Source organism: Chlamydotis macqueenii, chromosome 7 (assembly GCF_036417535.1).
Source record: "Chlamydotis macqueenii isolate bChlMac1 chromosome 7, bChlMac1.mat, whole genome shotgun sequence".
NCBI classification, from domain to species: Eukaryota; Metazoa; Chordata; class Aves; order Otidiformes; family Otididae; genus Chlamydotis; species Chlamydotis macqueenii.
In genome coordinates this window covers 37259824-37284079 of record NC_141562.1, presented here as the reverse complement: position 1 = coordinate 37284079, position 24256 = coordinate 37259824, and the positions used below count along the sequence as shown (strand labels likewise).

At 40.4% G+C, this 24256-nt stretch overlaps 1 protein-coding gene across 3 annotated transcripts in view; it reads right to left on the bottom strand.

Moving 5' to 3' along the window:
* Window positions 1-24256, bottom strand: part of DOCK1 (dedicator of cytokinesis 1) — a 287834-nt gene that overhangs the window by 60381 nt on the left and 203197 nt on the right. For all 3 annotated transcript variants that reach the window (XM_086752623.1, XM_086752622.1, XM_086752624.1), the window contains 6 exons: window positions 21585-21663; window positions 20827-20927; window positions 17572-17630; window positions 10976-11124; window positions 2159-2244; window positions 1815-1971 (listed from right to left, as the gene is read on the bottom strand). In XM_086752623.1, the coding sequence (XP_086608749.1) occupies window positions 1815-1971; window positions 2159-2244; window positions 10976-11124; window positions 17572-17630; window positions 20827-20927; window positions 21585-21663 (631 nt within the window). The remainder of the gene's footprint in view (window positions 1-1814; window positions 1972-2158; window positions 2245-10975; window positions 11125-17571; window positions 17631-20826; window positions 20928-21584; window positions 21664-24256) is intronic.

Genomic DNA, 24256 nt, shown 5'->3' with positions numbered 1-24256 from the left:
TTTTACTTCAGGTGCATGGAGAATGATGAAAAGGCTGTGTGGGCCCTGGAGGGCAAAATGGGACTTAAAAATCAAGCTAAGGTTTTAAATCACACTGACTGAAAACGAAGGGAAGTTCTGCCCAGCGATGTCTTCCTGCCTTGCTCACAGATTTCAGTGTCAGCGTTGTGTGTGGATATCCCATGCGGATTTAACTTGACAGCACTACATCGCCCACAAAACTTGTCATCTGCAAATGCTTGAAAAATCCAGATGACAAAAATCAGCATCAGGATATGCTGCTAGAGACACTTAGAGAAAACAAAACCAAGCCCTATGTGTGCCATCGGTCCTCCCGCACTTGGAATGGCATGAATTACTAGGAGGAGACTCAGAGTATTATGATGAAATGAAGAAGAGCAAATTCACCTTCCCTAGGAAATTTTCTTTGTTTTATAAATTATTGCTGTTTCAGAGCTTGTGGTCTATGGGACTTTTTATTTCCTGTATTGCTTGGTGTGAACTGAGAGGCATTTCTAACTCAAATTCTGCTCGGGAGGATGCTCTGACTTTTCTATGGGCAACCTAACAGCACTTGCTAGATCAACAGCCAGAGACAACCCTAAGTTCCTCCTCTTTATTTCCTAAATATTCTGATGCTTTTCGATATGCACAGAGAGGAAAAAAAACCCTAAAAATAAATTCCCAACTTCTGGTTTGATGTCTCTGTCTTCTCTCCCATTCTAAGGGGCACCGTTTCGTTTATAGCTTATGCCATGGTGCAGCAAAAAGGCTGCACTGCACGAGCCAAGGATGTCTGCACTGCTTGCAAGTGCTAAAGCTACAAATCATTTATTCATATCTTTCAAAACCAGCCTGAATGAAATGTATCAGCTATATCACATAACTGATAAACACTCTGCCCCACATATTTAAGGAAAATAAAAGCTTTGATAATGCTATAGGGATGAAAGCTCTGAATCCTTGCTGGCTAACTTTAGTGTGGAGTCCTACTGGACAAATCAAATCTAGCTAGTACTACGTTTGGGGGTCTCTAAAATTTATTTTGACATTTTTCCATATGCCTTGATTTTGTGCTAGTAAAATCTCATCGTCTAAAGCTTCCACCGAAGAGCATGTGTGTGCTATGGGGCAACTCCTACTGCTTCCAAGTCCACCTTAAATGGACAGAGGTTGGTAGTATAGAGTAGATACTCCAGAATTTCTGGAACTAAGAGGAGAAAATTTCACATCAGTGAGGAAAACAGTGCAAGCTTTTTCTGCTGTGAATGAAATAACACTCAAATTTCTTCAAAAATTTTGAATACAGAAGCCGAGCAGTAAGCAGAATACAAATGGGATTGCAAATGCATAACAGAATTGGTAGTAAACTGCATATTACTCCAATGTTCTGTATGTCAGAGTGTTTTTCTGTATGAAGTTGTTCAAATATCAATTGTAAGTGTCAATGAACAGACGTCAAAGATCAGGCCCTGAAACAATCCTCCTTAAATCTTTCCTTAGAATCAATTAAAGAAGTAATAACCCATGTTTTCATCAATTCATCTTCATCAAAGAAAGGAAAAAAAAAATTAAAGCAGCAATAACCCATGTTTTCATCGATTCACCTTCATTTAAAAAGGAAAAAAAAAATTAAAGAAGTAATGACCCATGTTTTCATTGATTAACATTCATTTAAAAAGGAAAAAAGAGAAGTATTTCAAACTTTCATGAGAATCCCAAAATGTACTCTGTTTAAAAAAAAAAAATTGTCTGTTAAAGGTCTAAAATTTAGAATGCAGGAATCATTTCAGGCTGGTGACCCCTCTGCTTACCAGCACGTTGACAGTACAGCTCATGCGGTTCTCCTTGTTCTCGTCGTGCATTATGGTCCTGTAGTCCAACAGCCTCTCCATTAAACGGACAACAAGTTTCACGAAAGTTTCTCCGCTCTTGGCAAGGTATTTGTGTTTTCTGCAGTGCTCCAGGAGACTGAAAACCCAATTACATTCGCCTTGTTAATCACACAGAGAAAAAAACCTTGACTCAGGTGCAATTTTAAATATTGTGCCTCATTAACAGATTTTAATTATTTCTGGGCTACAAAGTTCATTGTAGTCTAATTGCTCTCTCTCCTGACTTTACCGTGACATAAATCTCGCCGTTGATCAACACTTACATTTTGTCAAATAACACTTTGTACTGTTCATCTCCTCTGCCTCCCTCCACTTCATGATCCAGCTTCGTGATGATCTCATTTTCAAACTATAATTAAACAAAGCAAGGGTAAATAATCAGATGGCAAATATTTCACTTTATTACTGTAGCCTTGATGGTTCACAGATTGGTTGGGTATCTCGGTGAGATGTTTAGCCACTATTTTAAAGCTTGATTGACTTTAAGAGTTTGCAGACTCTGGAATTAGACTACCCGTGATGATCTGCTGCCCTACAAGGACTTTTGTGTTGAGGAAATCATCGGCCATGTTGTTAAATGAAGTGTAAATATTTGCATTATGAAAAACTAAATAAGGAGATTAACGACAAGAATGAGGGCAGGGAAAAAGAAGACACAAAGCCAGGGACAGAATGTTCCCTGCCATAATGGTAACAGTACCAAAAGTAAAACACAGAAATGTTGAAATCTCTACGAGAGAGAATATACAACGCCTAAGGCAGGACAGATCAGCCAGATGCACACCCTGGCATCACTGAAACCCCTTTTTAGTATACAGCTCCTCACAGTGGAGTACGACTCCGTTAATAAACCTGGTAGTAAGTCACTGCAGAGGGGAAGGAAGCTGTTTCAAACAATTTAAGAGTAGTATTTTTATTTCGGCAATAATAGAAAACGCAAATTTAAGTAAGCAGTAGAACATGCTTTAAATGCAAACTGGATAATTCATCGGTTTTTCAACGATTACAGAGGGTTTCATCTGTTGCTGCTGCATTCCCCGGGGCCCAGGTAAGGAGTGAACGCAACCTGTTAGCAAAGGAAGGATCACCCCAGCCCTGCTGCTGTGTAACGAATCGGTCTAGTCACCTAATTCCTAATTGTTCATTAAATAAGCAGAGACCTCCACACCACTGACAAAACCTATTGTCAAGAGACCCCGGCAGAAGAGTCTGGGTGAGGAGGGAGCCTGTGCAGGGGAATGGGAGCCCATTAGTCAGACTGGGAGTTCACTGACAGAAGTGTTGTCTTCAAGTTTTTTCATTATCACCTCCTGAAGCAGTCCCTAACAATTCCCAGGAGAAGCAAGGGGCCACCTGCAGAAGGATAAAGCCTACTAACATTTTGTAAATGTCAAGAGATGTACTCTGCATCTTGCAGTTAATATTAGCGGCATATAATGCACGAATGAAAAAAAGAATGGACTGTCTGTAGCACGATACGCTTCCAGGCTGAGGATGTGCTTCCCAAAGGTCCAGGCTCAGCAGCAGCCTATGGACCCACTCTTGCACCTCTGCTCAAGCCAAGAGCTCTTCCTCCCAGTGCTCCACTTCCCCACATCTTAACTTGCACCAGTAACATAACGGCATTTCTCATTCTTTATAAATTATTTCCACCGATCAAAATATCTATTTTAGTGACTACAGTATTAGCTCCTCTGTTAGAGCCACCAAACACCGCCGATCAGCAAAGGGGCTCTGCCTCACTTTGCTGAAAGCCTGTAAGCAAAATTAGACTTCTCTTTCACTGGGAACAACCGCAAGGAGGCAACAATAACAACCTCAGAGAGCGCTGGAGAAGAGGTCCTGTGCTAAAGTTGTAGCTGGTATCTATGCTGAAAAAGAAAAACCGTAATCTATGCACCAGGAGGAAAAAAAATCCCTGCAGAGTGCCCTGCCAGGCCAGCAGCCTCCGCCTGGGCAATGGGACCACCATCCCAGAGCTGGGACGGAGGGGGTGATCCACAAAGTCACAGAAACACTGCCTGGAAGAGACCTTAGCACAATCTTCCACCTGATGCAAGATCATTGCCAACATTAGGTCAGGCCAACTGGGACTTGCTTAGCCAAGTCCTGAACGTCGCCATGGATGGATGACTACACAGCCTCTCCGGATAACCTGCTCCACTCTCTCACTACTTTCCTTGTGAAGAAATGAATGAAAAGCGAAGTGAAATAAGGTTTTTAATATGAGTCCATTATTCAAAAAAATGACAAGAAAATGAGAAAAGGAAAAATAATGCAATCCACCCCCTCCAAGAAGCAAATACAAGCTGGAACACATTGCCACAACACAAGGACGTGTCAAGTAAAACACTGAGACAACACAATGATGAAACAGAGAAGTCACAAAATTCATGTCCTCTAATGAGACCAGAAAGAAATTGACTTTCTATGCCAATGTGAAAAATAGCACTTGCTGCCAGCAATGAGCCCTTTAGGTGATGTATTTTTCAGCAAGAGATTACTCATATGAAGAAGAGCAATTACATTTGCCATACAGGATCTTGAGTATCTCCCTGATATCAATTTTACTTAAACTTCTGTAAATCTAGGCTTTTTTTGGGCCATCTCCCTAATGGCCCTCTTGGGTTGAACAGAGCTAGACTTGTGACATTTCTGGGGTTTTAAGGACTATTAACAATATCTTTGCTCTTCAATCATTCTTCATACTGCTGAAGGAATCGATATGATGCAGATAATGCAAGCGAGATGACTAAACGTTATTTAACGTCGTTATAATTCCTTCTGTGGTCTCTCCACAGAAGAATGTTTCATCATCACAAGTTGAGGTTTATAGAGCTATCATCTTCCATGATGGGAGTATGAAGAGGGCCCTGGAGTCGCACAGGCTAATGGCTCTGGGACACTGATAATGTCTCAATTTTTCCTTTTCTTGTTTTAAACAACTAAACCAGCACAAAGTAGGCCTGCAATTATTGTCATGGAATTTACTGTCAAGTGAAGAAGTGCCAAATTTTCAGTTTACATTACAGCCAGTGACACTGCTCAGGCTCTTTCTGGAGGCTTAGGGGGTAGATCTGGCACCATCAATAAGCTGAGATTCCTATCTTCCTGTTGACAGTGAAAGCTTGGGGGGTGATGTTAGGAAATTATTAGCAACTTTTCCTTGCAGTTGATGAAGATCTCTGCTTCTCTTTAGGATGTGGGTTTGAACTTGAACAAGGAGTATATCCACGACTTCATCTGTCTGTTACAATCTCCCATCTGGAGAAAATAAATCAATGTCAGCTATCTGTAGTGTCTTCAAGTGTCAGCTCAACTAATCGCTTTTGGTTTTAAGTTTACCTAAAGTGTGGTCAAGCTATATTTGTAGCACTGACTGACAATTTAATCTAGCTGTAGATGAGGACGACTTTCAATCCTCCAAGCTGCTATAAATTTGTTTTGATATGGGATAATAATGAATTGGAACGAGTCTAGAGGAGGCCACAAAGATGATCAGAAGGCTGGAGCACCTCTCCTGTGAAGACAGGCTGAGACAGTTGGAGCTGTTCAGCCTGGAGAAGAGGAGGCTCCGGGGAAAACTTATAGTGGCCTTACAGTACCTCAAAGGGACTACAGGAAAGACGAGGAGAAACTCTTCAGCAGGGCCTGTTGTGACAGGACTACGGGTAGTGGTTTATAAAACAGGAGGTAGATTCAGATTAGACATTAGGAAAACAATTTTTACACTGAAGGTGGTAGAACACTGGCCCAAGTTGCCCAGAGAGGTGGTGGATGCCCCATCCCTGGAAACATTCCAGGCCAGGTTGGACGGGGCTCTGAGCAACCTGATCTGGTTGGAGATGTCCCTGCTCCCCTTGCAAGGGCGGGTTGAACTGGATGGGCTTTAAAGGTCCCTTCCAACCAAATCATTCTATGATTCCAGGAATTTGCCATATAAAATCCAAGTGACAGATAACACCACTAGAAATTATTCTAACGCAGACGTAACACAGAAGTACTGTAAAACTTTGTTCAAAGTTTTACAATGCTATGAAAGGTGGTGGTAACTCCCAACACTTTAGTCTGTTCCCTTTCCTATTTTCCCACAGCATTCTGGTCAGCAGATTTGTTGGCCATTTCATAGCAGGCGATTCTGGAGGTCTCTAGACTTACTGCACCACCTTTCTCCTTTGCTCTTCAGGTGGGGCGAGCGAGGAACACCGATACTCTCCAAAAGGCCAGAAAACAAGAAAAACCTACAGATTTACATTTCAACTGTAGATAACTACAAACATTCCTTATTGAAATTAATCCTTTGTGGGGGATGACTTATTTGAATTTGTGCCTTCAGAGGGATTACAAAGGAGAATCTGCAGCATCACAGAAACCTGGATAAGTCATTAACGTGTGTTCTGTCTGCAAATCTATAGCACAGGGAAAGGGAGGTTAACACAGGGCTCAGAAGTGGTAAAAAGTCTTAATAAGGAATTATAGGTTCTAAAATCAAGCGAGATTCAGACAAACTAGGTACTTCTTACTAAGGAGAATTATATCCATTTGAAATTCATTGACAACCAGCAAGAAACTACACTGCAAATAAAAATGCTAGTATGACTGTCTGGATGATACTGAGATTTATAGTTAAATGTTAGAAATAAAAAGATTTCCTCTTTATTTCCTATGCTCTTTACTCATTTAATTCTCTTTGCAACAGAACGCTAGCTAGAAGTACTTTAGCTGCACCCATGGTTTTATTTTAGTAATACGCATTATGTATTCATTTAATATGCATTTTGTATATGACTCTGCATTATGTATTCATTGCTTTTGCATTTCTCAATATTTTTTCTATTGTTTCAGCTACAGTTCCATGATGCTAGGTGTCATTCCAATTTGCAGAAAACAGGAGAGATGTGTTGTTGCATTTTTTGAACTGTGTCCTCAGATCATCACTTTCACACAAGTCCTTACTCTAACAGGACAAGAACACACGCTGGAGCATGTATGCTTGTATCGCCGATGCCAACACCACCAGACACCGACGATTCTCCTTAGTAACGCTGTTCAGCCTGAAAACCAGACACACAGAACTCCTAATTTCTTCTTGCCCACTACTGTGGAGTGGAGAGGTACACCTCTCGGACGTTACTTTGAAGGACCAAAGGTCTTTCCTTCCTTTCTGCTTGACGACAAATGTAATAACCTAGGGGAAGACAGGCTGAGGCTGTGCTTCTGACTCAACCTATCACCTTATTTTGTTAATAGGGGTTTTTCTTGGCTCTTGAAGTAAGTTACTTCTCCTAATTAACTTATACCAGATTAGTTACAAGAAATCATATTACGATGCAGTGCCATGAGATAGGAAGAACTTGCCCAGAATTTCCCCCTGCCTCCTCCCGGTTCTGTTTTGTACCGGTTCCTGCACTGGCACCTCTCTGTTAATGGGTTCAACACAAACCAAGCAGAAGAGTCCATCAGCAATGACACAGGTCCAGAACAGGCAAGTTAAAGTTTTGGGTAGGCAAACAAACAGGAGTGCTCATAGGAAATGGAGCCAAAGCAAGTGACAGCTGGAAAGAACAGCCAGCAAAATCAGGAGGTCGGGGCTTTTTATGCTCCGAATTTCACATTTCAGCTGAATGATTGTTTCATGATGAACTTTCTCTCTTGCTGTCACGGCGGGATCCATCACGCTTACCTGACCAGGCCTTGAACAATCAAACCAATTCTCTTTCATCGCTCCTGTGGCTCTGACATATTCCCTTTGATCTGGAGGGTTTGCTAGTAAAACAGGCAAAGGGAAAAAAGCAGAGTGAAGGAGGCATTTTCTTCTGTAGGGAAGCTTCAGTCCCACACTGACTTTCGTATCGGATTCCTGCTTTGAGGTACAGCCTGCTTTGAAGTCTTATATAGCCTTCAAAGCACCTTAAGAGGGAGAGGACAAAAATGGGCAACTCCAGCTTTTAATTCAGTCAGCCTTTAATTTAGTTCTGTAAAAACCAGAGGAATTTATCTTCTGTTTTCTTTTTTTTTTTTTTTTTTCCTCAGGGCTATATATACTGGAAGAACAAAAAATCCTATTCTGTCTGTTACTGGTTTTACCAGGTAAATCAATTCATACTGAAATTAAAACCGTCGCTGGGAAAGCTGTCTGTTTATAATACAAGCCATCACTGCATAGAAGTTCTGCAAAAAATTTAAATTCCTCCCCCCCAGATCATGAGGTTTATACATCTGCAGCCAATCTAAGCCCTTGTTGATGTGACTAATAAGGTTAGATAATTGGATTTCTGGCAGATCAGTTTAACAGCAGCCAACCATTCAATTTTTAAGTTCTCTTTGAAAGCCACGCTGGACAATGATAATTGGTAGTTGCAGACAAATGACAACACAGTAGATTACACTGACGCATTAAGTATGAAAGCTTGCCTAGGTACTGGTAATACTTAAATAGTTTTATATCTTTCTGTTTCTATCACTGAAATACAGAAGAGGCAAAAAGGATGAGCCAGGAAGCTACTGGCCAGGCAAGTCCACTTCATTTCTTGAGGAAACCATGGAGCAAGTCTTCATGAAATCTACTTCCAGGTACACAAAAGGCAAGAAGGTTGTCTGGGGAAAGCCAACATGGATTTATCAAGGGTAAATCACATCTGACCAACCTGATTGCCTCCTGTGATTAAATTAGCTGCTCAGTGGACGAAGAGCTGTGGTTGTCAAAGTCTTAGCAATGTGTTTGATAGCCTCCCAAAGCATACTTACCAGCAAGTTTGTAAGATATGGACTGGACAGACAAACTATGAGATGAGGCTAAATTGCTGATAACAAAGGGTGCTGTTTTAATGACTTTGACAGTCTGGAAAACAGTCAACAAGAAATTGCATAATACTTAATAAAGAGAAACATAAAGTCCCGAATCTGGGATTGCATAGTTGCAAGCAGTGGTACAAGATGCTTTGCTGGAAAAGGATCTGGTGGACAGCAAGATGAACGTGAAGCAGCAGTGTGCCCCTTCAATGGAGGCAAAATTTGTCCTTGATTGCACCAACAACAGTACAGCTAGAGGATCAACAGGATTATTCAATTTGCTGGGGCACAGCTGGAATACCACATCCAGCTTTGGTTACTCCGGCTCAAGAAAGACACGGACAAATTGGAGATGGTCTGATGGAGGGCCACCAAGGTAAGCCTTGTTGTAAAACCTGACCTGAAGAACAGTTGAAGGAATTGGGTTTGTTCAGTCTAGAGAAGAGCAGGCTCAAGCCTTCCAACAGCTGAATGGTGCTTATAGAGAAGACAGAGGTACTTTAATCATGAGGGTGCACAATGACCACACAAGCGGCCAAAGGCACCAGTTGATTCAGGGAAATTCCATCTGGATATAAGAAAAGTCTTAAACATTAGAAAAGGTCACCCAGAGAGGTGGTGAAACCTTCCCTCACTGGAAATGTTCAATACTGATCTTCAGATGGCCCTGGCTAACCCAATCTAAGCCCCAGTCTGGACCAGGTTACTCCCAGAGGTCCTATCCAATCTAGACTTTTCTATGATTCTCTGCTTTTTACAAGCTGTGATCTTCATTCCACAAAGACCAACCTGAAATACTCAGCAAACTCTATAACTACGTTATCTGCAAAACCATAAATGGACAGATTGATTAGTCACTGTTAGACATTCAACCCGAATGCACTGAAAAAAGTTTACTACCTGTCATATCCACGCTATGTTCATAAAGAAAGAAGCTATGCTGACATGAGAAACATATGTTGAATACCTACAATCCAAGACATCTCTGACTTCAGCATGAGGTATTTTTCTTCGTAAAAGGGAAAAAGAATTTGTGTGAAATATTTAAGGCGTTCATTTATTAAAATCACCCAACTATTCCATACAAAGCCGGTTTCCTTTGTCAAGAAAATATAGGGCCATAAATTTAGCTATAAAGTTACCCTCAGATTTTTCATGATCCATATAATTGTACAAATAAAAAATGACAAGCAACAAAAGAGAGCATCTGACAGGAAACTGTTTAAATGGCGTCCCAGTGAGCATTTCAATCTTTACAGTATCATCGGAGTCAAACATAAGAAAGAATGATTATGCAGTAATTGGATGGATCCAAAATACAGTTCACAACCTTTCCACACAGCAGCCAGCACAAAACAAATCAAAGTAATAAAGCTGATGACATTTCCGTTGCTTAAGTCTCTCCATGCACATATTCATTTACTCTGGCTACAGATTTATTAAGAGCTGGGTATGAAAAACAGTTCACAAAAAAAAATTATGGAAAAGGATAAGATTTTTCATCCAAGAAAGAAAATTGCCAATATAAATGGAAAAAAAAGTAAACAACACACATCAAACTTTATATTGCAAAATTTGCAAGGCCATATCCTGAATGACAGAAATTTTGTGTAAAGGAGCTACACTGGCTCACACCATAACACTACCTTGCCTAACCTAAGGCAAAGTTTCAAGGGAAAGAAGGTCAAATGAATAATGTTAGGAAACTTTCTTTCACTCCACTTGTCTCTCAAAAGTTGATGCTATCAGGATAAGATTGTATATGCCTACTCAGGGACTTCCTTCAGTAGGTTAAAAAAAAATAGAATAAAAAAAACTACATTAGTATTTTACATTTTGCAGTGCCTACATAACACGAAGAAACACTGATACTCACTGGATGGCTTTTTTCCCCTCCTCATAAACCATAAAATGGCAAAGAGTATCAAAATTATAAGATACTAGACACAATACTAGGTTATAGTTTCTTTTGCCACATTATCAGGCTTCCTTTATGTCCAGTTTCACTCAGGAGCAGACTCCTTTCCTGAGTCACAGTGAAAATTTAAAACGTCTGGCTTTGCTCTCCTTTTGTATCATAAAGAAAGGTTTCATTTACTTCATGCAAATTTTTCCTTCAACAAGAATTTAAAACCCTCAGATGAAAACTCTATAGCCACTCAGAGTTACAGAAAAATCTATAATTATATCATTCTTTTGAAAAATAAGAAATAACAAAACAATCTTATGTTTTTGTCAAAGAACAGTTAAATCTTACTAACTTTAAATATTTGTAGCTTATTGCTTACCATCTGGAAGCTTCTAGTAGAATGAAATTCACACTGCATCATATCAAAGAAGATCGGAATTGTAGCTTTCCGAAGTTCGGTCTCAGGGATCAGCGTCATTTCTAAGATAGGTCCCACCATTTCCGGGATAAACTTGATTTTGTGCTGACCTTTAAGAGAAAAGACGCATTTCAGAGTTAACGAACAGCCACTGACTTTGGTAGAAGGTAACTGCTATACAAGCCATATCAATAAATTCTCATACACCATCATCAAATTAACAGGAGCTGTTGAATCAGGAATCAAACTGCTACATTTTCCACGAAGCACCCATACTTGCATTTTTTCTAAAATACAACATAGGGCTGGCAGAGGAGGAGGCTAAGAGGCACATCACTTGTATTAACTTATTTAGACTCCTGTATCTTCCGCAGTGTACAAAATGTTCTCCGCGTCAGTCTATCAAAGTGTCACCACGAGTGCACGCTTACACCGCCTCGAGGCATGAAACTACATCTTACCAAGCCGACAATATGTCTTCTTTCGTCAAGAGCTGATCTGACTGGCAAACTTTATTTCACATTTATCTTCCCAAGAGAAAACAGCACCTCCCCGAACCCTCCTTGCTATGCCCTCTGCACACAGAACAGAAATTAAACCTTAACAGGGACACGGCACCTAATAAATACTGGACTAGTTAAAAACATATTCATATTATTAGCTAAAGCGTAAAGAATGCAGATTATATTCTACAGATCATCTATTCAGCAACTCCATGGAAAGATGCTGGTGCAGAGCAGCATAGCAGGGCACTGGAGAGCTCCAGGCAGAGGACTTGATGGCAGAAGATTAGAAAGTACAAGTATATTCTCCTCTCAGTGAGAGGCTGGGATTCATTTGAACCTCACTACCCAACGGGTGATGGTTCTCCCAGCTGCGATGTTAATGGATGAGCGCAATCAGGCTCATGCATCGTTCATGCATCCACTGCTGTGGTTCAGACCAGGCCTCTTCAGACCCAAGCCGATTTAAGGAGCCCTCAGCTTCCTCCATTTTAAGACTCCTGTTTCCCATTGCAGTTACCAGTGCTATAGGACAGAAATGGATTTTATTTCATTTATATTCCACTGCGCTACACCAGTACGGCAGTAACCTTGGAAGTCTTTAATTAACAGTTTCATTTTTGACTAGAACTAACATAAATCTCAACAAACATAATCAAGAAGAAATCCTTTACTAACAAAACACACTACATTTTTAGAAGATATAATTTAAGTTACTTGATTTGGCAAACTTCAGAATCCTATTAGCATTAGCAATCCTATTACGGCAAATTAATACTGCACTAAAATTGCTACTTTGTACGATGCTGCAATGCTGGTTGTTGGTGAGGAATATCAAGTGAGAGGCGTAAAGCTTTCCTCTATCTCTCTTACAAGTATTATTACATTTGGCCTCTCAGGTGGCAGTTTTCTTGTATTATGCCTGAAAAGTGTCAGAGTCAATATTTCAGAAAACAAATGATAGTGGCAAAAGTTATTTGTCAGGCACAAATTCAATGTCATGAAGTTCTCCGTGGCCTCAGGTATTCCCTCAGAAAAATAAGGAACATCTTTTGAACTTTAGATGTGAAGAACTGCAAATTCACAAAAGATGATTTTTTTTTTTTTTTTAAATCTTTGATCATTCCTCTTCTCTGGGGGCATATAAACTGCTTGCTCAAGAAGGGAGTCACTGAAGAGCTGATGCGATGACAAAGGCATGGAGAGCCACAGACCTCACCTCCCAAGGCGCTCACCAGCAGGGACTTGGCCCTGGCCATGCAGGATCCGGCTGGCACACAGAAAGCTCTACCGTCCACGCTCTCCCTACTCGCCGTTCACCGGCTGCTTGTATTTATTAGTGGTGCTGCCTTGCAGGCAACCACCAGCCGCATTTTTAAATCAAAGAGGACAGAGAGTTTCTCCAAATATGAAATTCAGAAGGACTTATGGGGAATAGAAGTGTGCAAGTTATTAGCAGGACGTACTAAAATCACTTGTACGTTGTACTGTGAAAACATCCCTCATCTGCTGTTGAAACCTACTTAGTTCTTCACGATGTCTGGAGGGTTCGTGGGTGGCTCCCATCAGAGTTTACGCAGTTCAGTTCCAGAAGAAAACAAGGGGAATGACCTGCTGGGGCGGTGCAGCTGGCTTGGGATGCGAAGGCAGGAGTCGGGGCTGGCAGCGACCACGGGAAGGAAGGGCAGCACAAATTAAAATGTTAAGCCATCTTGATTGCTTTTCTTCATCAAGCATGTGCGAGGAGTAATGCGGAGAAAGGGCCTGTCCACCAACGGCGAAATACGGGAGAGGGCTGAGAGCCCTGCGCGATATCCTTCTGACGCTACGACACATGTTGGTAATGCCACCACGCACAAGTTTGTTACGATGATGTCATCCAGTGTGGCGTTGTGCCACAAAAGAAAGCATGAGAGTAAAACACAGAAGGAAACGATCCTCTGGCACTCCAGAGCATCCATCCCAGCTGCCTGTCACAGGCAGCACTTTCTGATAAACAACTCAACAATGAATTCGCCTTTTTCCCCTTGGGAGCGTGGGAACTCCCACGCAGAGACTCTAAATGTGACAAGTCTGGAGGAAAACTGAGGATTCTCTTCTGAAAATCAAATTGTGCAGCTGCTTTAAGAACCACATGCAAAAAAAGTATTCTTTTGAACATGCAAAAACTTCCCCTTGCAGTGGTTTCTGCCTTGCCATGAGATGTGCTCCTACAAACTGCTCACAACAGGAACTGACCTCATTATGCAAACCAAACTCAAGGTGCTTTCCTTATTGGAAAAGGTGTGATTGTGATTTATCAGGTTCTTCTAATTTAAGTTTAGGCCACAAAATACACTGAATAACTTGCCAGCAACCTCACCTCTCGCTTGGATCAGCTCTGAACATGCATGACTAATTCAGAGAGTGTTATCTGTAATGACTTCTATTTATGTAACACACAAAGTTCAGGTCTATTTTTAACCCCGGCTTTCCCTCCAACAACATTACTGTCTCTGTCAAGACACCTTTTGTGACATCAAGCACTTGGAGGGAAGGATCGGGCCAGTGGGCCTCTCACTGGAGGACACCAGCAGCAACCATTTCCCTTCATCTTCAGGAATTTTACTTTTCCATCTCCTAGTTGGTTCAGATGTCAACAACAAAAGCAATGTTTTCTCAGCTGGCTTTGCGTGACCACCTTTACCAAAAGGATGTTGTTTTTAATGTCATTACAACTTCTTTAACATAGAACTGTTGAAACCATTAACCATTGGAAACTGGTACACATGACCTAGTGTCAAACTATGTTTTGTATACACTAAATTGCATCACACAACGCTTTTAAGCGCATGTTGTTTGAGTTCCTACATTTTTAAGGCAGAGGCCACGGCTTTCCTTATGCTTCTCCGATACTTACTGTCTCACCAAGGTCTAAGGTCCCAGTTCCAACAAAACAATGACTCGAAATACCACATTATTTTAAAGTATGGGTTGTGATACAGAGGGAACAAAGCCTACAAAGACTAACATACGCTGCTTTTGGCACATGTAAGAAAATAAAAGCCTTGCAGCAGTTTCAGAAAGGCCACACAGCAGGGACTCTGCAGGCCAGGACTAGGCCCAAAGCTGTCCACACCGCTGCTGCATCAGAGCACTCAAATCTAAAGCCTCTCATGATCAAAATACATCAGAGTATCAAACTGGACAGCCACAACAATAATTTAAACAGAAAATCTCCTAGGCTGGATCTCCTATGTGGTTCCCTGTTTAAAACAAAAATCTTACTACTAAGTTACAGGTTTAACTGTGTGCACACAGTTAGATAGTGCTGCTCTCCACTTTTTTTTTTCCTACTTATAAAGGTTGGAAGGTATGAATATTGCAGCTGACATTGCATAAGAAACACAGACAAGAAAAAACGTCTAGAATTCGTATTTTACTCTTTAATTTCAGAAAATAAATTATACTCTGAAATGTGCGCTGCAACTATAGGACTGTCTTGTCCCTGACTGAGCAGTTTTAACTCAGCAGGCGTTACACATTAATCATGGTATTTATGAACAAAAACTGATGAGACGAAATACTGATTTTTGAGGCTTATCCATACCCTTTAATACATAAATCAAAAGTCAGGGTTGTTTGGCTTCATCCTATCTTATGCACAATGGCAAAGTCATAAAAATCACATGCTCAAGCATATGTGAGAACTACAGCTTTTCACTTCTGATTATGTTTCTACACATATACATTAACAATTCGACTAATGTAGTGCAACTTCTGAGATAAAAGTGTCAAGCACCCCCAATCAATTCCCCTGCAGCGGTAAGTCAGAATTCTTTCTTAATTGATGCTGTGACATATGTGAGATTGGTGAAGAGCCAGGAGTTAAAACACGATCAGCATGGACTATCTGTGTTAGAAAGAAGATGAGAAAAAGCAAGCTCCTCATTATGAGAAGTAAAAAAGCAGCTTTGGATTGGGGTCCTGCCTCCCATTTACCTTTCTCTTGCCGCTTTTGTTGGGAAGAGCAGCAATTTACTGACTCCCTCAACAAGTGAGATTTTGGCATTAATGATCCCAGCCACTCACAGAATCACAGATATTAGAGCAGAAGGAGGTCACGGAGTCATCTACCTGGATAATCTCGGTTTACAAAAACTCTATTAAAAAAAAAAGCCTTTCATGACAGCACAAAAAGAAATATTGAAGAAAACATCATCCCTCATGTCAATTGATTCACAAAACTCCAGGGGAAATTATTACCATCTCCCTATTAATGGTGAAAACTGAATCCTAGAGCAACTAAATAACTTGTCCAAGAGCAGCCAGTACCATCAGCAGTAGTAAAAAGCACAATGCACTCCACAGTCCCCAAACTGAATAGAATAGATAGCATCACAGAATCACAGGATGGTTTGGGTTGGAAGGGACCTTTCAAGGCCACCCAGTCCAACCCCCCTGCAAGGAGCAGGGACATCTCCAACCACATCAGGTTGCTCAGAGCCCCGTCCAACCTGTCCTGGAATGTTTCCAGAGATGGGGCATCAAACTTTTCTACTATCAGTCCAGTAAATTCCAGGAAAAGCAGAGAAGGTTTAAGAACATTGGAGGAATTAGTAAAGATAACAGATGAATTAAGCCTGGAACAGGTAAAGATTTGTCTAATTACTGACAAAGAGTCTCCCAGCATCCCCAGCTGGATGACCCAGCATCAGGTATGAACCAATTTTATTAGCTGCCTGTCAAGTCACATATCAGGTGTGTAGTACACTTTAATCTGTTCTCCAGACACTTAATTCACGAAAGGTGCTTCTAATAAAGAGTGAACTCAGCTGCTCTCGGAAGCCTTTTCTCATCATTCTGGCAGAGCAGATGCAAACTGTGCGATATCAAATACTTATGAACCCTTGCATTCCCCTCTCTTATATATGCTGATTTTTTTTCAAGCTTCAGCCACAACAGTTCAGCTAGAGATATAAAGTGAAGTGGCAAGTGCATTTATTCCCGATAATTTAAGGAACTTTTGATAAAACTCAGAAGAGCTGAAGTGTCTCCGCTGTTAAGCTCAGGAAAATGAAATCTGGCAGATGAGTACACTCAGGTCACAGTAAATACTCAGTTTCTCAAGAAATTCAATCCCCATACAGCTAAATTATACCCACAGAAGAGCAGAGACTTGAGATAGTCAGATATGCCTAATTTACCTATGAACTCCAGGGATGTCCCAGTTCCCACCCTGTGCTGATCTTCCTGAATCACTCTGATAAAGCCAAACAAGACTGCAAATCAGACTTAAAGCAGAATTTCCAGGCTAAGTTACTGATAGCCCTTGGACGCGTTCATTGTGCTGCAGTTCCAGTTACTGCATCCACATCTACGTGTGTGCATACAGATGTGCGCACATATATAAAGTCTCCAGGGCAACCTTAGGGCAGCCTTCCAACACCTAAAGGGGGCCTAAAGGAAAGATGGGGAGAAACTCCTCAGCAGGGCCTGTTGTGATAGGACAAGAGGTAATGGTTTCAAAATAGAGGGAGGTAGATTTAGGTGAGATATTAGGAAGAAATTTTTCACAATGAGGATGGTGGAGCACTGGCCCAGGTTGCCCAGAGAGGCGGTGGATGCCCCATCCCTGGAAACATTCCAGGCCAGGCTGGATGAGGCTCTGAGCAACCTGATCTGGTTGGAGATGTCCCTGCTCCTTGCAGGGGGTTGGACTGGATGGGCTTTGAAGGTCCCTTCCCACCCAAACCAGTCTGTGATTCTGTATGTGTGTGTGTGTGTATATATTTAAGGAGAAAAAAAATATTCAACAGGTATCACCATAAAGGTTTCCTTTTATTTAGTATGACGTTGAATACCATGAAAAAAACCCAAAAGATACATAAACATTGACATCCAGATGGTGAAATAAGCATGCAGAGGCAGCTTTATTTCTCAAATCACCCGCTTTTTAAATGCCTCCTGGAAGCCTACCATTATTCGAAGAGAAAGCAAGTTTGTTTCGTCTCAGACTTGGTTTGTATAAACACCGAGTGAAAGCATTGAGCAGCAGGCGCTCAGGCTACTTACCCAGATTATACCACATGTCCCTGATTTCAAAACCAATCTGCCTTCTCATATCACCGTACCTTAAAAAAGAAAACAAACCCACCGTTTAAAAAAAAAATAAATTAAATACCAATATGCAGAAACATTTAATTTCAAAATCTGATCAGCATTCAAAATTCCTGAGCAAGTTCTCCAAATTCAGCCCATACAATAAGATCGCACAGCCTCCCTTCACCAGCTCAGCGCCCGTGAAGCCAAATGTCATTCTGCTGAATGTCCCTTGTACAGAGGGGTGAGGAAGAGAGGCCGAAAGCCTCAGGCACGCAGCTTCTGTCCCTCACCTTGTGTCACCCGCTCTCCCTCAAAAGACCCCAGTTTTCAATTTCTGCAGCATTACTTACCAACGGGGAACACCGACAAAACATTCACCTGTGCAAAACCTCTCTTTGCCATATTTTCAGATTACCTAGCCCTCCTTCGGGGTGTCGGGCGGTTACCGACATTAATTGGGCGCATTTTCTATTTTTTCAAATGGTAATGGCTGGAGGAAGCCTAACAGAGCGCTTCACGGCCTAAGGTTGTATTTTACTTTTACGCCCCCTCTTAGCACAGCATTGTCCTTGAAAATACAACAAGGAAAAGCTTGAGACATCTGTACCTTGATGCACAAAATTAGAAAGAGAAGGTTTCTAGGTTCCAGTGGGATTTTGTGCTGCCCAGGCTAGACCAAAAGTGAGTGGTCCCAAGCAGTTAACGACCTGGGCAGAGATGGGAGCTCATCCTTCAGCATCGCCGCTAAACCTGCCTCCGCTCGGCTGTGAAGCTGGTGGCACCAAGGCCTCACGTCTCCTGTCAATATTCCACTCCCTCTCCACATGAACACCTGGAAAGTTTAATGAATGGCAAACATCCCATTGCTTTCATTAACGATGGGATCAGAACCATCATGAGTTCCAAGAATTTATCTGCTACACGGAGTATTTGTATGCTAGAGATCATTACTTAAATAACAAGATGAGCAAAATGGTAATATCTGTTAACTTGGGGGATTTCTGTGGGATAACAGTGAGATACCCTGTCATTAATATGGATTAAAGAGATTCTTCTGCATCGTTAAGAATCTGTTATTATCTAATGCCTAAATGCAATGTTTAGCAAAAAACCTACAAATTACAATAATTAAATTTTAATTATTAAATATTTGACATATTAATTGAAATATATACTTAAAAAGATGGGTGAGTGTGATATTGAATTAACTGATTAATTACATCCTTTCAGCACAGAACTGGTAGTGGTTTCACATAGCAATAAAAGTTACTGCTTCCCGACCATACATTTATCGCATTTTGAAGAATTTATGGTCTTGATTTCCATCTCCAAAACATGATTAAACTGAAAATAACAAGTTGTAAAATCACTATAAACACAGATTTACAATTTAGCAAACTTCATCAAGTAACATCTTGAAATGACTTAATCTATTTACTTATATTAGCGGTGAGAAATGTCTGTTGAGTTCTTGAATTTCTTCAGCAAGCTATACTGCTCCATTTAATGCAAAAATCACTGGAAGAAAATGTCTGTCTAAGGTTCCCATCCTCATAAAGAGGAGTATCAGCCCACAAAGGTATTTGATGGTAATTTCCAGTCCAACTACAGCTCAGCTGTTGTTTTTTTTGTTGAGGTCGGGAATCTGATCTGAACCAAAATGCTCACGTAGGTGCACACCAACGTTAGAGAGACCAACAGCAGCCACAGCTTTGATCCTTCTGCTTGCTAATTGACTGGAGCGCTTTGCATTTGCAACTGTCCTTTACGCTCTTAATTACAAAAGAGAATTTGCATCACTGGTCCCATCTTGTACAAAAATGGTCTGTAAATTCTGCGTCTAATGAGATAAAATTTACCTGGCTCTACAAAACCATCTTGATTTCCTTCTGCAAACGTGTAAATATAATGTTATTTATGATACTTATAGCACAAGGGCAAAAGCCTGAGCTCGGCTTGACATCACTTCTCCGCTGAACTTGTAAATATTCCTGTTTCATCACGGAGCCCCACGAGTCACACGGAGGTATATTAGATCACACAGTGCTCAGAAATTCTGTTTCAGTGCCCAGGTAAAGCACAGCTTCCAAGAGAAGCACCTGAAAACTCAGGATGGAGTGGATGAGTGTGAAGGGCAAAACTCTGCTGCCACAAAAAAGGTTGGCACACGGAGCTCTTGTCTTTTCTGGTCCAAGTCTGCGACCCACACAGATAAACTAAAAAGCCTTTAAAATTGCATCTCACCGCAGCAGTGATGAACTCTTCCCATCCACACCGTGACCTCTCATCACAATAACAGAGAAAAAAAGCTTGAATTTAGAAGGTGAAGTGATACAAAATGCATCTTCTTTCTCTATATAGATATATATATCATACATACAAGGAGTCTGAGCTGTAATTGCTCAGGGAATCTGCTCTGAAACTCCCAATTTGGTGCATTCACAGCGGCAACCTGACTGACTATGGGAACAAACTGCTTCTGCAGGCACTCTTTACAAACATTTTTTTTTTTTTTACAAGAAAGAGAACACACGTGCCATATCTGAAAACATGTAACTGTTTTGTTTTTTTTTTTTTAAAGTGTTCAGGTTTCAATTAATTAACTATAAAGTCCACTACACTGGAACCCCAATGAAATCCAGGAGAAACAAATACATTAAACAAATATTCATGCTCCAGTCTTTTTTCTTCTGACGGGTTTCGTTTGCTGCGGGATTCTGAAGAGCAGCGGGGGTAGTTTGAGCCCCCTGTTCAGAGGTAGGCAATGTAATCGCTTTTAACCATGAAAGCGTACAAGACTGCAGTTACACAAACCCATTCTTCAGGGATATCGCAGCGAAACTGGCTGCAGTTACAAAAATTCTCTCTAAAAGGCCGTCAGGGATTAAGCAATAAAGAGTGCACGTAAAATGAGATTAGAATAAGCACAAAGCCAAAGTGATTTAAAAATTCAGTTTTATAGTATGTTAATACTTCTGAAAAGTCTTGACTCTATGAACATCCTGTGGTATAAAATACTGTCTTCATCAGCAATGAATCATGTAATTTAGATCTTGATTCAAGGATAGAAACACATGCACTACTTGATTCATGTTTTTAAAACCAACCTTTCATTATACCATGATTGCATCTCAATTTGAATGGATTTAGCTAAGAAATTAAACTAAAATTATGTTAATAGACCTCAAGTTCTTGTCCATGATTTACATGACGAATAGGACTTACTTGTTAAGTATTTTTGCTCTTTTAGCACTTGAAAAATTCTCCAGTTGTAAAGACTCTTGTGTGAGAAAAGCAACAGCCAGGTGGAAGTAGTTGTTCCAAAGCTGAAAGCCCCCAAAATGACAAGAATAGATACCATTAGTTCTCTGAAATGTTTTTCTGCATACCTACAAAACTACTTAGAAGTAGCTGAATTATGCACATAAATATTTAAAGGCAAAAATAACAGACACTACAGAGACAGTGTTTCTTGATATATTCTTAGTACATCTCCTCGTTGTGTTTATGCTTCCCTGAAACATCTCTCACCTACAAATCCTAATCGATTGTGGTTTGATGATTCAAGTAAAATTAGAGTGAACACAAATACGGAGAAAAAAAGGATCCTAAGCGAATGACCTAAACTGGTGTGTTTCTTATCAGCAGGGCAGTCAGATGTCGCATCCCAGGCTCCACGTCTGGGGCAACAATTCTACCAAAGCATCTGCTGCAGAAAAGGGGAGGACACCCCTTTTTGCACTTCCTGAAGGAAAGGAGGAGTTTTCTGTGATGCTTTGGGCAAGACTTGGTGCTCTTCTAGGACAAGACCCACAAGACACGAATGGATCATACAAACCTGCTGAGCCTGAATTGACTTAACTGGGCTAACTGGTCACCTGGAGTTCACGACGACATCTACATACACCAAAATTATGCGTTGAGGGCAGAAATTTATTTCAACATTAACATCAGTCCCCAAGACACTGGTGGTTTTTTCTTACCTGTAACTCAAAGTTGGCTTGATCAAGAAATTTTTTGTTTAGCATATCTGCATACTGATTAATTGCTCGCAGGAAGACTCTGAAAGATCAAGAGAAAATTACATAATTACACACTCTTCTGTGGCACCTTTGTACCTTTGGCATCTCAATTAGACAAAAATCTGAGTCTGTCTGGAAAGTGCAATTGGTAGCTGTTACTTGAAAAGCAGCGTGATCTCACTGCTGTTAAGTATACAGAATTATATGCAGATGTTCGCAAAATTAATCAAGCAAATTAGCATATGCAGAAACACAAGGAATGTTTTGGATAAAAATCACTTGTCTTTAAAACACCTTATGAAAAAAGTGCATATATATTTAAAGTTACAGTATCTTAGTGTTGTACCTAACCCAGACCCGCAACCAGCTGTATTTTAACTTGCAGGTCAAAGAAAACATGGTTTTAAACAGGAGGCAAACACTATGCTATTTATGGCAGAGTAATACACAAAAGCCCTGTGGAAGGACAATCTTCAAAACATTGTTGCCTCTTCTACTTCTAAAATGCTAATTGAGCACCCAGTGTAGTTTATTGCTTTTCTAAAAGGGATGCTTCTTAAATTGCAATAGGAGTTGGCCTGACAAGCTTTAAAAATAAAACCAAATGCTGTAGTGTAAGTAGGTCACTACATATTCATGGTGCTGAAAAGTAAACATATTATTCTTTGGTACTCTAATCTCCATTTTCAAAATAAACATTAGATTCCTCCTGAAAACTTTAAATTTATGCTATGAAACTGTCAGCTAATGGCCAGACAAACGAGCTCATCTTTTGAGCAGACTGCGGTAGAGATTTATGTCTCCTGAAAGTACCAGCAGCGACAAAGACCACTCGTGACATGTACCACTTCCCCCCCGCCCCACAACAGCAATCTTTAAAAAAAAAAAAAGAGTTCACTGTCAAACACAAATAACAAAGTTAATCTTAATCTGACAAATATCAGAATTATTTAAAACAAACCAGCAGATGCAATTCAAAAGATCTTTAATTGACTTTTAAGACACTTAGTGATGTCTCCTGAAAAAAATTAATATTTAGCTAAATGTTTGGTAACTCGAGAAATGAAGCCTCCGGATAACGCACAGGCATCAGGATGCACACTAAATTAATAAAGTAAGGCAAAAACTTTGATACCACTGGGATGTGTCTGTACAATAGTCAGATCACCTCCATAGCAGTGCAATGGAGAAGGAAGCATCCAAACATGAAAATAAAAATCTATGAAAGAAAATAGAAAAGAAAGAATATAGAAAGTATAAAAGAATAAACACATACATCTCTGTAGGTATACACACAAACACATTTTCCAATATTAGTTTTCATAGCTCAGATGTCATATGCATCTTTGCACTCGCATCCAGCACACGCAGCGATCATTTCAGGATCAGCATTATTCCCCAGTATCTTTGTCAGCGCATACATTCAGAAACAACTTTGTTAAGAGATTTTATAAATGAGACACATTCAGCATCCACAGTAGTACGCTGCAGATATTGTGTATTTTAGATCTATGATTCAATTACTGAGCTGTAGCGTATACCAAGATTGAAACCGAAGTTATCCGTGTAATCAGACTATCAACAATTTGATATGTAGACTTACGCTCTGTTTTGTTTTGTGGCCTTGAAGTCTGATAATACTATGAGATTCGTAAGCCTTCCTAGAGGAATTAGTAATTTAACATAGTAGGAAGGGCCATCCAACGCTCCCTGACTTACGAAGATAAAATCGGTTCCAATACAGGGAGGATTACGCCTCCAATTTAATTATGTTGCCTCAAGACATCACTGTAATGTATTCAATCTGCTCCATCTAATTAAGCTTTGGAACAATCTCATTACTTTATATACCATTATTTTTCTTCAAATTGTAACTCTCATTTTTCCATTGGTGAATGCCAATAAAGAACAAATAATGCAGAATCTACTGTACATTGCAACTGCAAAAGGACCATAGCACAGCACATCTGCTAAAACTGCAGCTGTAATTAAACACCACCACGTGCTACCCCTGTAATCAGGCTGCTTTAGGAAGGTAGGTATTCCTCCCAGCTTTCCACAAAAGAACATCAAAAGAAGAGACGTAGAGATTTAAGTGTTGATTTTTGAATTATTCAAGCCGCATTTTAATTTTGATTTAATTTGATGATACAGTCAATCCTTCCGTTACTGGGTAAAACACTTCCTAACGTACATCGACGAAGAAAGCCCAGTTCTTGTCAACAGAAAGTTGACAGAAAGCCAACAGAACAGTATTTTTATTACAACAGTATACCCTCAGTTGCAAATCAAACCAAAGACCATGAGGATTTTGTGCCCATTTCAACCAGTACTGATAGGATTGCTGGAAATATTGACTACAACATGGGGGTAGGCAAAATACGACTATTCCAGATGGTGGTACTGCAAAGTGAAATATGACTGCACAGTACAGTAACAGTAAGATCCACTCTGAATAATCCAGATTTAACTGAGGAAAAGGGAAGTTACAAAGAGGAGTAATCAGAAACCAATTTAAATACTACAGCCTTCTGGCACAACGTAATGTAGTTTTCTATTTGTTCGAGACCACCCACTACCACTCCATACTCCTGACCACCTCATATTCTCTTATGTACTGACACAAGAGTGAG